This window comes from Lutra lutra, chromosome 8, assembly GCF_902655055.1.
Source record: "Lutra lutra chromosome 8, mLutLut1.2, whole genome shotgun sequence".
In the NCBI taxonomy this organism is placed as follows: domain Eukaryota; kingdom Metazoa; phylum Chordata; class Mammalia; order Carnivora; family Mustelidae; genus Lutra; species Lutra lutra.
This window is the reverse complement of record NC_062285.1, coordinates 98,539,297-98,553,824: the sequence shown is the minus strand read 5'-3', so window position 1 is coordinate 98,553,824 and position 14,528 is coordinate 98,539,297. Positions and strand designations below refer to the sequence as shown.

Below are 14,528 nucleotides of genomic sequence, written 5' to 3'. Positions count from 1 at the left end.
AACTGAGCCACCCAGGCGTCCCGAATGAATGGAATTTATATAGAAAGACAGTTCATTTACTACACAAACATAATGCAGATGAAGCTGTTTGCAAACACAAATTTGTAGTTTATACTAGAGGTTTGAAAGACTAAACCAAACCAAACCAAACAAAAAACGAAAAAACCCCAAACCATACCCCACACCTGGGCACAAATATACCTGGTCAACAAAATGGTGTAAATTTTTTAAAAAGAGTGTATGTGAGAAAATGGACATACATATCGTCACAGCTGATAATAATTTGGTTCACTTGTTCTCACAGACTGCAAGGGGACAAATCCTTCTGTGTACCTCTTAGTAGAAGATACAGAACACCTTTGATACAAAGACACGGGCACTTGTGCCTACTTTCTACCTAGTTATTTTCATTGCTAACATTCATCAAGCACTTCTTAGATATAGACACCATGTTTACAGCTTTCCCTAAATTATCTCACTGAATGCTTGTGGTCACCTTATGAGGAAGACACTGATTATCATCATACGATGTGAAATAATTCCCTTCAGATCACCAGCTACTTAGTGGGGAGAGCCACACACAGTCCAGTAATTCCCATGAAAGTGAAGAACCTGGGGCACAATTTCAACAGTGTAGTTTCCCCATGTAACAGGCACTCCGTGGATGATTCAGTCAAAGCGGGGGCGGGGAGCTCACAGATCTGTGCATCCAGAACATAAAGTAGATTGTAGTAGAGCTTGGCACTCCGAGTTCTACTCTCAACTTCAACTGATTCTTTATCTTGGTTGATACACTGGCCAAACATTATGCCTTTTTTCAGTTCTCTCCTTAAAGGAGAAGATACTCGTTCTGCTGAACTGGCATGGTGTCATGAAGAACAAATCAAAGTTAGAGGTTGAAGGGCTTTGAAACTGACAAGCTCCTGTGGTTAATGTATCTGTGTTCTTTCAGACCTTTCAAGTTTCAAATGGAGAAAAGAAGAGCTTGAGAAAGAGTAATGGTCCAAGGGAAGTGAGAAAGAAGTTGATAAGAGCTAACAGTGCCTGAGAGTTTACAATGTTCCAGGTGTGTGTATAAGCATTTGACATGTAGTAACTCACTTTAATTCTCATGATGATCCTCTGAAGGAAGTGGCTGTATCTCTATTTTATAGATTGGGAGATGGAGCCCCAGAGGGGATAAATAACTTGCTCAAGGTATCTTGGTGGTATATAGGGAGACTGGATTTGAACCAGAAACACAGACCCCCAGAACCTTTGCTCTTAACCAATTTGCCAGTCAGCCTCCATTTATGCAGTTCTAGCTCTGGCTGGTTTACCATTTTCCATGTCACATATTGGAGACAGATGCAGTTTAAATACTGGCTTCTTATGTACTGGTCACAGCATGTGAAATCCTAGTCATGTCATCAAGCCAGTTTCCTTGAAGAATGAAGATAATTACACCTGGGCGTGGTAGGTGGAATTCTAAGATGGCGCCCAAGATTTCCACCACCTGGTATACATGCACTTTCTCCCGGTTATCCAATCAAACTGCCTGTATTTGAATTTGGACTCTGCTACTTCCTTGCAGTGTGACTTCGACAAATGTACTTCACTTCCCTAATTCTCAGTTTTCTCATCTGTATCCACACCTCAGAGGGCAATGTGGAGTGAAGAAGAGACTTACTCCATATTCCCCCCCTCTATGCACGAATGACTGACTCCAAGGCTGTCATGGGGTGTTCATACAACCCCATATACTGAACAACTGAAGTCTGAAGTGGCCAGGGTGCTGGAAATGGGAGGAAGCAGAATTATTGTGGCAGACATTCCCATCCTTCCACTTAACATTCGTAGTGCTGCTTGTAGTTCTGCTATGAGGTTAAGCCTGTGGTGAAATTATAGGCATTCAACTGACACAGATGTCTCCCATGAGAGAATAGAGCCATGGCCAGAGACTAAGGGTTCATTCATTAAGTTTCCACAATGCATGAGAGGATGATAATAGGGTTGGGAGTTGAGGGAGAAGGCTGCAAATGGAAGGTCAAAACAAGGCTCTGCTCTTCAAATCCCTATAAACTACTTTTCAGAAAGGGAAAGGCAGAGGGAAAAAAAAAAAGCTCCAAGTCACTAGAATTCACATATGCAAGCGTTTTAACCACTAGTTGGAAACATTACAACATGGCACCCACCAACTATACCGAAGAAGGGTCACCTTTGTCAAGATTTGTATGGGTCTGATAACTTAATTTTTTATTTTGGCATCCATATTGGGTTTTTGATTCATTACATAATTTTTTTCTGCTCTGCAAAGCTTTGAGGGGGGAAACGAAGTTATCTAGGCTTGTTCATATCCCTTTTCTGACAGGAAACGTGTGCCAGTTGAAACTCTAACGGGAGACTGATTAAACCTTGGGAACAAAGGGTGCGCCGCCACCATTACCAGGGTCACATCAGAGAGCCACTTCCCCGGCCCACGGGGGCGAGGGAGCACCGACCTTTTGTAGCCCTACAAGGAAAAAACTTTCTCCCCTTTTCAAGAACGCCTGCCATTTCGCTCCTAAATGGAAGTTGCCTGTTTACACAACGTCACTGCCTTCCTGATACGCACAGCACTTGCAGATTAGGTAACTGATCACAGGCAGTTTGAGGAAGAGATGAGATCTGGGCTCCAGTTAAAGTCCTGTTGAAATACAAATCAGACATAATTCTTTTATTCAGGCATCATACGGTGACATATTTTTATTCACTAGCTTTAAAGATTGGTCAGGCTTCAAGGGCAGTGCATGTTCTGGGCAAAGTCAAGAGCCTATTCAAGTACTTACAGACTCTCCAGGCTCGCAGTTCCAGTTAAATCAGGAAATACAGTTATTTGTGAGGCACCATTCAGAGTCCTAGAAGGAGGGGTACATGAGTACTATTGGAAGAAGATTCCAGAAAGGGGTCATTTTAGTGCCATTTTCAAAGCACCTTAACTTAAAATATTCATTTGTTTTTTACAGTACCCCTGCAAGGGGAAAGGGATCTGTAAGAGAAAAACCTACAGCGTCCTTAGTTCAGGTAAATGTTGAAAAGCAGATCTTCCAACAAACTGGATGGGGTTGTCATAGAAATGTCTGAAAAAAATCCAAACACCAATGTCTTAGTATAAAAGCTCGAGGACAAATGAATACCTGTTCAAAATTCCAACAAATATATTAAATGTATGTAATCCTGATTGTACTATATTGTGTAACATTCCTGGTCACTTGGTAAAACACAAAAGAAATGTTTTGACTCCTGAGGAGACTTTTTTGAAAAAAGATTTTATTTATTTTTTTGTCAGAGAGAGAGAGGGGGGCGGGGTGGAGGGACGGCAGGCAGAGGGAGAAGCAGGCTCCTCGCTGAGCAAGGAGTCCAACATGGGACTTCATCCCAGGACCGTGGGATCCTGACCTGAGCCAAAGGCAGACGCCTAACGAACTGAGCCACCCAGGTGCCCCAAAAGGAGACTTCCAGTAAGAAATCCATACTATATAAAAATGAAAATTTTTTTGACAGCAAGGCAGATATAAGTGACAGATACTAAGGATAAAAGCAAGTGAACAGATTGTAGGTATACCTAAAAAGCTTTCTCTGCCTCCAACATCTGTGGCATATCCATCAAGTGGCAAAAAGGTAATTCAAGGTCCTGGCAATTGCATCATTAAATAAATAAAGAAAGATGAAGTTCTATAGACACACATGAAGGTTAGATCCTTGTGTCAAATCTTATCATAACATACATGAAGGACTCTTCCAATTATTTGAGAGGAAATTTGCTATTCTGCTTTTTTGGTAACATTAGATTTCTAAAAGACTTAAATACTGCTTTAAATGATGAGACATTATAAGAACTTAAATACTTTGTTTTACAGATGTTTTCAATGGAATGGTATTTGAACTGTCTGGTCAATGAAGCCCTACAAATAGTTCTTAGTGGAGAAGACATCCCAGTTCCCTAAAACTCAACAAATATTTATTGGTGTCATTGCACTCAAAGTATGAGACTAGGTACTGTGGGAATTCATAGACAGTCATTAAGGAAGCCATCATTAAGATCTCTTACATGCCTGACATTATGCTAGATTCTGGGAGTTTGAAGAAGATGGATACAATGTCCCCTCCCTAAAGAAGCTTAGAATCAGTTGGGATAGAACAAGTAAGTAACAGCCTAACACTTTCTAGTTGATAAAGCTCTTTCACGTATGCAGCTCAATGGATCCACTTAACAACTTGAAAAGCTCCACAGCTTTTAAATTTTAAATTATCCACAGCACAGATACTTAGATACATTTATCTCATTTTGGGGGGAGGAAAGTAAGGCTCTGATATTTTGGTAAATTCAGTACCTCCCAGAGCTTTTCTTTTCTAATTTGTTAAATTGGGATAATAAATCTGAGTTGTAGGTTTCATGTACAAATTAAAAGAGCTCATGCTTGTGTAACATCTGGCTGGGACCTGGATTAGATCCATCACCCATAAAAACCTAAGTCCCCTTCTGTCCTCCTGCCCTCTTCCCTTGGATTAGAACACTGATAAGAGAAAGAGCTAGAGCTAGAATATAGGTCTTGTGATTAAAAAATGGAGAGTTTTCCCATAATATCACACTGTCCCTTATCTATGTCATATGCCTGTATATATATATAATTGTGTTCACATACATATATGTACGTATGTACACTGGGCAGATAGGAATACCCATGCTTGTGTATGTAAGTTTCACAAATAAGAGAGTTATAGGGCTTTCAGGAAGTTTTCTTGTGAGATCAAGAAAAACTTCATGTAATGTCATTGGAAACAGGTCCTGGGAGACAGAATTTCAATAAGCATCGTGAGAGATGGACTTGTAGGAGCAAAGGCAAAACAAAGTTTTGTTCTATGAATACAGCTTAGTCAATCTGGGTTATGGCATCGGGTGACCGAGGAGAGCTGTGGAGAACTGGTCAGGAGATGAGGCGAGAGGCAACCCTGCATCTCCGTATGTTTCACAGCAAGATGTTGACGAGTTGGATGTTCTGCCTCCATCCTCCCGTGACAGAGGCGGGGGATAAGCCTTCCATCGGCAGGAATGCTGAGGCAGTGACTAGCAGAGGCGGGTGGCAGTGGGCTTGAGAAGAAGCAGTTAAAGAGGAGGACGGGGACCACAGAGGGAGAAATGGAGGTTGGGTGGCCAGTGGGACAGGGGAAGCATTCACAGAAGCTGGGAACTGGGGATCTGCCAGGGGGTGGCAGTGACTGACGAGAGAGAAACAGGCAGAAGCAAGAAGAGGAGAGTTTCAGGGAGAAAATAGCAAATAGCAATAAAATACTGGATAGAAGCACTAATAAATTTTGGGGGCTGTTAGTCCTTTCTCAAGTGGTATTAGCATATCAAAAGCGTGATTAAAAAAAAAAAAAAGAAAGAAAACAAAACCAACCCCAGTCTTGTGGCTATAAGGAAAAAGAAGCAAAGGCAAAGCAATTTGCCAACTTTTAGTATGTAAATACTCTCTAATGAGGCCTAATGTTTATTGGCAATAAACTTTAAAACCCTTAGTTTGCCAACATACTGTCAATCTATTTCAGAAACAATGAATGGTTTGTTTGTTTGTTTTTTTTTTTCCAGTTGTCAGGGCTGATTGGGATTCCAGCTCATTTGTGACACTACTACAGGTTCCAGAAGGCCTCTTAATCAAGTTGGCACAGGATGAATATCTGCCAAGAAATGCCCCCAGGGTCAAGTTCAACAGTTATTCTTCCTCTCCTGCAGATTCGAAACCCCTCCTGCAAGACCTCAGGCCAGTACTGTTCTCCCAGTCTGCCAAGTCTTTTATCGAAGAACCATCCTAACACCTGTTTTCATCTTCCGGTGCATCTACATGGGATTGATTTTCTGTTTATGCTAAATGTGAAACATATAACTCATTAATTATATGCCTTAGTTGTAACTCTATTGTGCACTTTTAGGGTATGTAAACCCTCACATACATCTTTTTAGAATATAAGCATATTTCTAGAATTACAACTGAGCTTGTAATTATGTAAATGTGACTCCATGCTTGGCCTTGATAACAAACAGATACAGAAACCTCACATAAAACGGTAAAGCCCCCAAACGCCCACCATCAATGGAGTGGATTGCTGTAAAGGACTCCTATTTGGTTATAATAATTTATAGGGGCACCTGGGTGGCGCAGTCAGTTCAGCGTCTGACTCTTAGAATCAGCTCAGGTCCCGATCGCAGGTTCTTGAGATGAAGCCCTGCATCAGGCTCTGCACTCAGCGCGGAGTCTGCCTGAGTTCCCCTCTCTTTCTCTTCCTTTGCCCATCCACCCCTGCGTGTGCGCTCTCTCTCTCCCACTGACATAAATAAATCTTAAAAAAAAATTTATATTTCTAGTATACCTGGGTTCAAGTTCTGAGTGACTGTGACTTTGACAATGATTCTCTAAAAAATCAGTTTTATTCCTTAGAAAATAGATAGGCAAAAGTATGTCACAAGAGTACTGTGAAGTGAGACAAGGTCTCTGAAGATATGAAGCATGAGGCAATGCACACTTGTAGGTTCTAGAAAAAAAGAATCTTTTATGTCATTTCAGCATTCAGCTGAAAGCTGGCAAAACATCTCCATATATGGTTCTCTGTAAAGAATCTTAAATTGACAAAGACAAAACTTGGGAATCTATAGGGCATTCATTTTATTATATTTAAAAGTGCAATACATATTATATCTCAGGATGGAAAAATCAAAAAGAACTATGGCCACTTACATTGTAATAAGGGAAGGATTGCCTACAAATGCTTTCTCAGGTATTGACTTGATATTGTTGCTGTGAAATCCTCTAGAAAGAGAGGGAAACATTTTTAAAGGAAAATAACCTGTAGGGTAACATTATATAATAGTACTCCCCTCCTGTGGCAGTGGTCAACATCTTTGATAGCTAGAGGGTAAGATTAAATTCCTCTATGCGTTTTGAAGCTTACGTGCTCTTTAGGAGAAAAAGAAATCACAAGCTGGCTTCTTGAAAGAGGAGTAAAAAAATTGAAAAGTAACAGTCGTGCTTTATGGAAGCTTACAATCTGATGTTATAAAAAGAAAATCCATCTGTTAATATCCAGTAGAACACCACTGTATAACAACTTGACACAGAGGAAACCATCTTTGGAGAGAGGATTATGGTCACTCCTCCTGACCCCATTTGAAGCGAGGAGAAGAGAAAATTGACTTAAGCTGCTGTAAAGGAGAGATTTACGTAATCTCCTTAGGAGGACAAGATTGCCTGAGCTGAAGAAGGTACTCAGTGAGTCTGTAATAAAAAACTGATTCCCCTCTGCTGGTGCTAACGTGGCGTCTGACTGGCGGAATGGGTCCCATGTGGGTCGGCGGCTGGATGAGGTGCCTTAGGTCTGCCAGACCATAGACCGAGAGGATTTCCCAGCTAAGCCACACGTGGGGGCTCCTGAGGGAGACCCCTCCTCAGGTCTTTTGCTTCCAAACAAGCCCTGTTGTCTATCTCCTTTAGCTGTGTGTCTCATTTCTCCTGGCTCTATGTTTATTTCCCTTTCCGATTCTTGGAACATTTCTTACATACTTCATTCATATTTTTAGGTACAAAGAAAAGCTAATTGAATTATAGTATGTAAAAGACAATGGATGCAACCTACGAGCTGAAAGTCAGCTTTACTTTAGTATAATTGTGGGTTTTAAAAAATCAAATATGATGCACAAGGTATTTAAAGAATATGAAATGATGTGCATGAAAACATCTAGCACGGTACTAGGCACATGCATTTTATTTCTCTAGTCCTAGACTTACACGATGTAGGAAAGTTTGTTCTTCAAAATGCTCAGCAAATAAAGGAATTCTGTGATAATTCTCTATAAATGTATGAAGTGTGTAGATGTTGGGGGGAATATAGCTTAGGAAAGGAGTATGATTTAGAGAACTATGTAAATTTTTTTCAAATATACATATTTTAGAGAAATCCATTCTAAATTTAAAAAAGATTATCTAATGTCTGTTGGTGACAGAATAAATGAAAATATATTTCAAGTGTACTTAGCCATTATTTATACAAACTTTTAAATTTTTCCAGTCGGTCATACTATGTACAATAGTCAAACATATTTTAAAGTGACTTCACGAAGAAGAGAGTTCTTCTATTAAATTTGTCCTAAATACTTACAGTTCTTTAAGGTTGGAGAGGGTCCTGATGGCAGTAGGGAATTCATCAAGATTATTATAATTTAAATCTCTGAAAAGGAGTAAATAGTATTTTCAGTTTTTCATTTAAAAATTCCTATATATTACATTTACAGAGAAAGTTAACATCCTATTCCAATGGGCCAGGATCACTGACCAAAATTCTTCTTCCTTCTTTTCATGGAGAGAGATTTCTAGGTTTGCTGACCACCATTATTCCACCAGTATCTGCGTTAACGTGGTCATTAGACTGCTCATGGGAAATGTAAGAGTCAAGTCTCAATGGCACTGAGGTATTTAAAAACAGGGAGGGGGACACAGAGCCGTGTTAATGTCCAAGTAGGAGAGACACTTGGCTAGGTTGTTGGTGGCTTGACCATATAACTCTTCACCTGAACCTGGCTCACCATGGGGTCAGCTGGCGTGTGGGCGTTCCTCCTGGCTCCTGAATCACATCCCCTCTCTTGTCCCCACCTTCACACTCTGACGTCTCCCCCTGCTCTTCAGAGCCTCGCCTGAGAGGGCGTCTTGGAGAGTTGCTTTATCCCTGACTCCTGTAGTCTGCCTGCAATTCTCCCAGCCTGAGCTCCAGGATGATGGCCTGCTTCTGGAGAGGTGTGTGTGGTACAGGGTTCCCTCAGGAAGGGCCTCGGGTCTAGAATTTCTTCAGGGTCACAAATAATGATTCAGACCAAGAGTATGCTTTCCTCGGTCTGTGAGGCAAAGCTTTACATTATCCTTCATGCCCAGAGATGGCATGGCCGAACAATTTCAACTCATTAATTTCTCTGTTATGACACAAATGGCTTTTCAATTCCATTACTCAGACTAACTCCACCTTAGAGCTACAACTTTGCATGAAAAAGTAATTGCCTCCTAGTCTCAGGGAATGGCAGATTTCCCAGATGACGCAGAAAAACCTTTTGGTCAGGCAATCCGATGTGGTTAGATCTTCCTCTATGGAGAAGAATTGTTTTTTAATTTTAAGAGAGATAATTTGACCGAGTTAAACATGAATCAAGATTCCTACTTGTCTGGCACAGACCATCCTTAAGCTATACTGCAGGCAGGAAACTCATGTCTTTTGTGGACATAAATTTTCTTCCTGTTTGTAAATCTCTCCAGATGCTCTGTTTTGATTAAACAGAGGATTGGGTCCTTATAAATTACTTGGGTTTCTAGTGAGGGAAAGGAAGAGGTTGGGAGTAACCAATTTACTGATCCTCTGTAGCCCTGGGCAAAGCGAGGGAAGGGTGGGGGACAACGAGACTAACACGAATTTGCCCTGAAACGTTTGACTCTACGGTATTTACATGAAATACTGGGTTCTCATCTCAGACATGGGAAAAGAAAGAAAGAAAGAAAGAAAGAAAGACTGTTTGGGGAAATACCCTTCAAAGCCAATACTTTTTTTTGTTCCTCTTGTGTTGGAAGGGACTGGAAGGTGCTTTCCATTACTGAGATCTCAAGTCCAGCCCTGTGTAGATAAGGGAGAAGTTCTCATTCTTCCAACACCTCATAAGAATGCTTTGCCTATGCCATTAAGTCGACTTCAAAGTTCCGCCTGGAGAAATTCATCTTTGGCATCTCCTCGTAAGTATGATGCCTCCCTTCTATGAGGAAACACAGAGTGACTTAAGTAAGCCGGGAAGGAGAGCTGGGAGCGCTCACTGACCTGAGCCACCAGCCACAGACAGCAGGTCAGGAAATCCTCACAGCCACACCTGATTAGAAGCTAAACAGTACAAACGCTAAGCTCCAGATGCATAGGTGTAATGGAGCTCCAAAGCCATAGGAGAGGTGGTCTATGGTCTTTCCTTCTGCAGAGCCACCCCTGCAGGTTCAGTGGCCCTGTGTGGCTTATTGTACTTGAGTATTACAAATATGGGGGTGAGGGGGGGCCCAGCAGGAACCAGCACCTCTCCTCCAGAACACTCGGGACCCCCACTGCCTGTCACCTCACCCTCAGTCTACCCCTCTCACTCATGGAGGGCAGTGAAGAGCGACTCCTCCCCTGAAAGGGCTGGGGCCTGGTCAGGGGGCGGGTGGGGAGGGGGGAAGGTGGTGGTGGTGGTGCCGAGAACGTGACAGCTCTTCTCTTCTTGGCTCTGGGAAAGGCTCTAGGCAGTCAGCTGGCTGGACTCGATTTTTATTATAGGTACCAGTTCAGACCTGAGCTTTTGACCTATTTTTTTTGGAAGTCGCATGCGCTGGTAAACACGGATTTCAGAGTCAAACTAGAGAAGAAGCAAATCCCAGGTATGCTACTCATGTTGGTAAAATAACTTCAACCTGACTAGGGCTTACAGCACAGCGGGATGGTGATGGTTGCTCTCATAGGATGGGTGTAGGAGTAACTGAAACCACGTACGCCGAATGGACCAGTATTTAGATAAACATGTACCCAGTAAATGGTAACTATTACTACTTTTTAGTTTTTCGAATCACTTTGTTGTTTGCTAATGGGATGCCTGTTCATCTCAGATTGGAGAGTGTAGCATTTGCCTGGTCCTTATCCTCTCAATGGGCAGGGGGAGGGGGGCGGAGGGGTGGTGCAGACTAGACTCATGAATAGTGAGCCTGAGTGACAGATTAGAATTGATCCCTGACACAGGGTACACATTCCTAAGCAAACAGTCGCTGCTCAGTAGAGAACATCTCATTTAGCTTATAATGATTCTAATTTACCACTCTTGTTAGATTAAAATAAAATCGCAGTTTTATTAGCTGTGTGTGTGTGTGTTTAAGATAAAGCCACTGTAAATATCTGTTTAAAGCTCAGGCAATTAACCAAACCAAACAGCAAGTTTGACTTTAAGGCTATTTTGATTCCTTCAGAATACTCATGAAAACACTGAAAAAAGGGAAACAAATAAAAGGTCAACTCACAAAGTCTCTAGGCTGTGGAGCCCATCAAAGCATTTCTTTCCCAGGGAGTGAATTCTATTGTTATGGAGATGCCTGCAGGAGAACATTACAGACACAGTCATGAAGGCACGCTGCTCCTGGAAACTTAGGCACAGCATTCTAATTGCTTACATCCAAAGAAACTTAGAGAAAAGAATGCACTAATTGTATATAAGAAATGTTTTGTTTGGGGCGCCTGGGTGGCTCAGTGGGTTAAGAAATGTTTTGTTTAACTTCCCCCCCCTCCCAAGGCTAACTGACCCATCCACTCTTACCATAGATGGTCCTAGACTATAGAATTGAATAGGCAGAGACGGTTTTACTTTTAGGGTTTGAGATATCCGGGAGTGTATCATAATATAGGCAATGTGACTGATAAAAGTAAATTCAGGTTGTTAACCTGGCTTTTGGATGTAGGGGGTTAATCAGAGATTCTGGCCATCAGTGACCAATGAAGGATGGAGGGAAGGTCCTAGTGAACTACACATATTTTCTATTAAAGCTGCTGGCTTACAATGGCTCCGTTCCCAGGGCGGGACCATGGGTTAACAGGCAACCACAATTTAGCCACAGAGAACAGTGATCCGATTTTTTTGGCTGCCCCAGGAGATTCGTTATCTTGACGTAGTATTAACGTGTATAATTATCATCTGTGGCTGAATGGCAGGTCAGTTAAGTCCAGGTCCATGGGAACAGCTGTACACATAACTGAAAACTGGACCAAGTCCCAAGGGATTTTTGGAAAATGGGCGTAAGGAGAAGAGGGTGAAGACGAACAGGTGGCTCTCCGTCAATCCATTCCCTCAGGTGGAGGAAAAATTAATGCACACACCAGCTTCCGGTGGGTCAGTGGCATCCTCTTTGTATCTGTGAGTCAGTATAGGAATTTGTCAATATCACCCGAAACTTCTTATTTAGACTAAGTTTTGTGTGTTTTTTCAAAGATTTTAATTAATTAATTAACTAATTAATTAATTAATTATATTTGAGAGAGCATGAGAGTGAGGGGAGGAGGAGGAGAGGGGCAAGGAGAAGGGCGGGGGGAGAATCTCAAGCAGACTCTGTACAGAGCACTGAATGCCAACCCGGGCCTGGGGCTTGATCCCACAACTCTGAGATCACGACCTGAGCCGAAACCAAGAGTTGGCCACCCAACTGACGGAGCCACCCCGGCACTGCAACGAAGGTGTTTATTCTAATAAATCTATGTTGGTTTCATGGGAGATCTTGGTGACATTTATTGATGATCTTGTACATGCAGCCCATGGGGGGAAGGAAATTGAGGGGAACCTAAAAAGATGGATAAGATGTTGGCCAGCCCTCAAGGAAGATAAACTGTAACACGAGAGAGAGAGAGAGAGAGAGAGAGAGAGACAGGAAATCAAGAAAACTGTAATAGCTGAAGGCAGTGGTGGGCCTGTGGGCGGGCCTGGAGCAAAGGGAGCAATCGAGCCGAAGAAGCCTTCCTCAGAGTTCCTCTGCAAACCGACCTTCCAGCCTTTCAAGCAGGGGCTCTCTTCCTTTATCTGCCTTGGTTGACCGTTATATTATACACGTGGGGCACATAGCCACAGCCTTAAAGGAGACTGATTACGTTTCAAACTATTACTTGAGAATCATTTTGGTTTACTTCAGATAATTAAATCTCGACCCATTGGGAAAAAAGCCACACGAATGCACAGGTCCCGGTCAATGGTTTGTCCTTACTTCTCCTCCCTCGGTAGGGGATCAAAAAATTTATTAAATAGTAAGAAGGTCATATTTCAATTTGACCTGAATTATAAATTATTACCAGAAATAAGGAATTTTTATTCGCTGGACTAACTTTGTTCAAATTTATTTATTTGAGTCACTGGACTAACTTTGTCCAGTCTGGCGATTGCCTGAAAAATACATGTGGGCTTCCCTGAAACAGAGGTCATAGTTTATCTTGGAGTGCCTCTCAGTGCTTGGCACTTAGCAGGTGCTTGCTGAACGTGGCTGAATTCTACATTCGTGAGTCATTTGGGAGAGAAGTCCAGGGGAGTTTCCTCTCTGAAAATGTCCCCATTCAAGGCTTGAAGAGCCAGCACTTGTAGCAAGTGTAAAAAGAGAGACAGAAAGAAAATCAATAAAACTTACAGAACTACCAAGCTGGAGAGGTTTCCAAAGGCATAGTCTGGTATATGGTGTATTTTGTTCAGGGCCAAGGTCATGGCCTGCAGCGCTGATAAACTTCTGAAGGCCTGGACAGGGATTTCTGTCAAGGCATTGTCGTCCAGCCACAAGTGCCTCAGGGAGTGCAGGCCGCTGAAACAGCTGGGGGGAACGTAGCTGATGTGGTTGGCATCCAGACGCCTGTGGAAGCAAACAAGCAAGGATGGTAAAGGGGGCAAAGCCCCAGCAGAAGATCAGCCTTGCAGGAAAACTCTCAGTGTACTGATGAGCAGGAGGGAAACAGGGCTCAGGGCTCTCAGGATGCCCAGGCATCTGGAACATTCTGCTCTCCTGGGAGGTTTTCCTCCCTTGTGAGTTGAACCATGGCTTCTTAGGTCCAGTTGGCCATTAAAATTCCACAGAGCTATGATTCCCTTCCAGGCTTGTGGGTAACATGCCTCCGTGCACAGAAGTGGCCTCCCCGGAGGTCTGAAGCCTCAGCGTGATGATGTTCAGTTTTCCTCTCTGACACCCTTTCTCTTCCCCCTCACCCCAAGCCAAATACATGCTTTTGCTTTCTTTTCCTTTTTTTTTTTTTTTAAAGATTTTATTTATTTACTTATTTGAGAGAGGGATGGAGAGAGAGAGCACAAGCAGGGGAAGGGGCAGAGGGAGAGCAGTCATCCCCCGCAAAGCCCCCATCACCCACCGAGGTCTGAATCAGTCACGGGGCTTGATCCCAGGACCCTGAGATCATGACCTGAGCAGAAGGCAGACACTTAACCGACTGAGCCACCCAGGTGTCCCCCACCGCCCCATGCTTTCTCTGGACTGTTCTGAATGTACAAAACCTACTACTCTAATAACTGGCTCCCTGAGCTCTGGGAAAAGATCTTGGTGTTTGAAAGGAACTGAGTCATTTTTAAAGGCTGTTAGAGATCCGCCTCAGGGAGAGGAGAGGCAGCCCCTCCCCTTTTCTCAGTCCAGTGCGGATAGAAAGCCTAAAAACTGCCAGCTTTCGGGCTCATCCAACCATTTGTATCGGGCAGATAATTTGTTTTTCCTGACATTTTAAACGAATAATAGAATCAGCATGGTTCCCGGCGTTTGCTCCATATATATATGTACGTGTGTGTGTGTGTGTGTGTGTGTGTATGTATATGTACATATATATTTTTTTCTTCTTTTTTTTAAAGTGCAGAAATACATCTAAATGTAGGTGTGGGTAATGAGCTGTTGCAATTTCAGAGCCAGCAGAGGGAGTGCAGTGCATTACGTCGCCCCTGTCCAACAGAAGCA

The 14,528-nt window shown here is 42.6% G+C and overlaps 1 protein-coding gene across 2 annotated transcripts in view; it reads right to left on the bottom strand.

Annotated features, from left to right (window-relative positions):
* The window catches only part of LGR5 (leucine rich repeat containing G protein-coupled receptor 5), a 126,422-nt gene that overhangs the window by 15,526 nt on the left and 96,368 nt on the right, over positions 1-14,528 (bottom strand). The window contains exons 5-11 of one of the 2 annotated variants that reach the window (XM_047742825.1): positions 13,215-13,430; positions 11,076-11,147; positions 8,170-8,238; positions 6,753-6,824; positions 3,027-3,098; positions 2,808-2,876; positions 2,594-2,665 (exon numbers count right to left, since the gene is read on the bottom strand). In XM_047742825.1, the coding sequence (XP_047598781.1) occupies positions 2,594-2,665; positions 2,808-2,876; positions 3,027-3,098; positions 6,753-6,824; positions 8,170-8,238; positions 11,076-11,147; positions 13,215-13,430 (642 nt within the window). The remainder of the gene's footprint in view (positions 1-2,593; positions 2,666-2,807; positions 2,877-3,026; positions 3,099-6,752; positions 6,825-8,169; positions 8,239-11,075; positions 11,148-13,214; positions 13,431-14,528) is intronic. The other variant, XM_047742826.1, reaches the window with a different exon arrangement.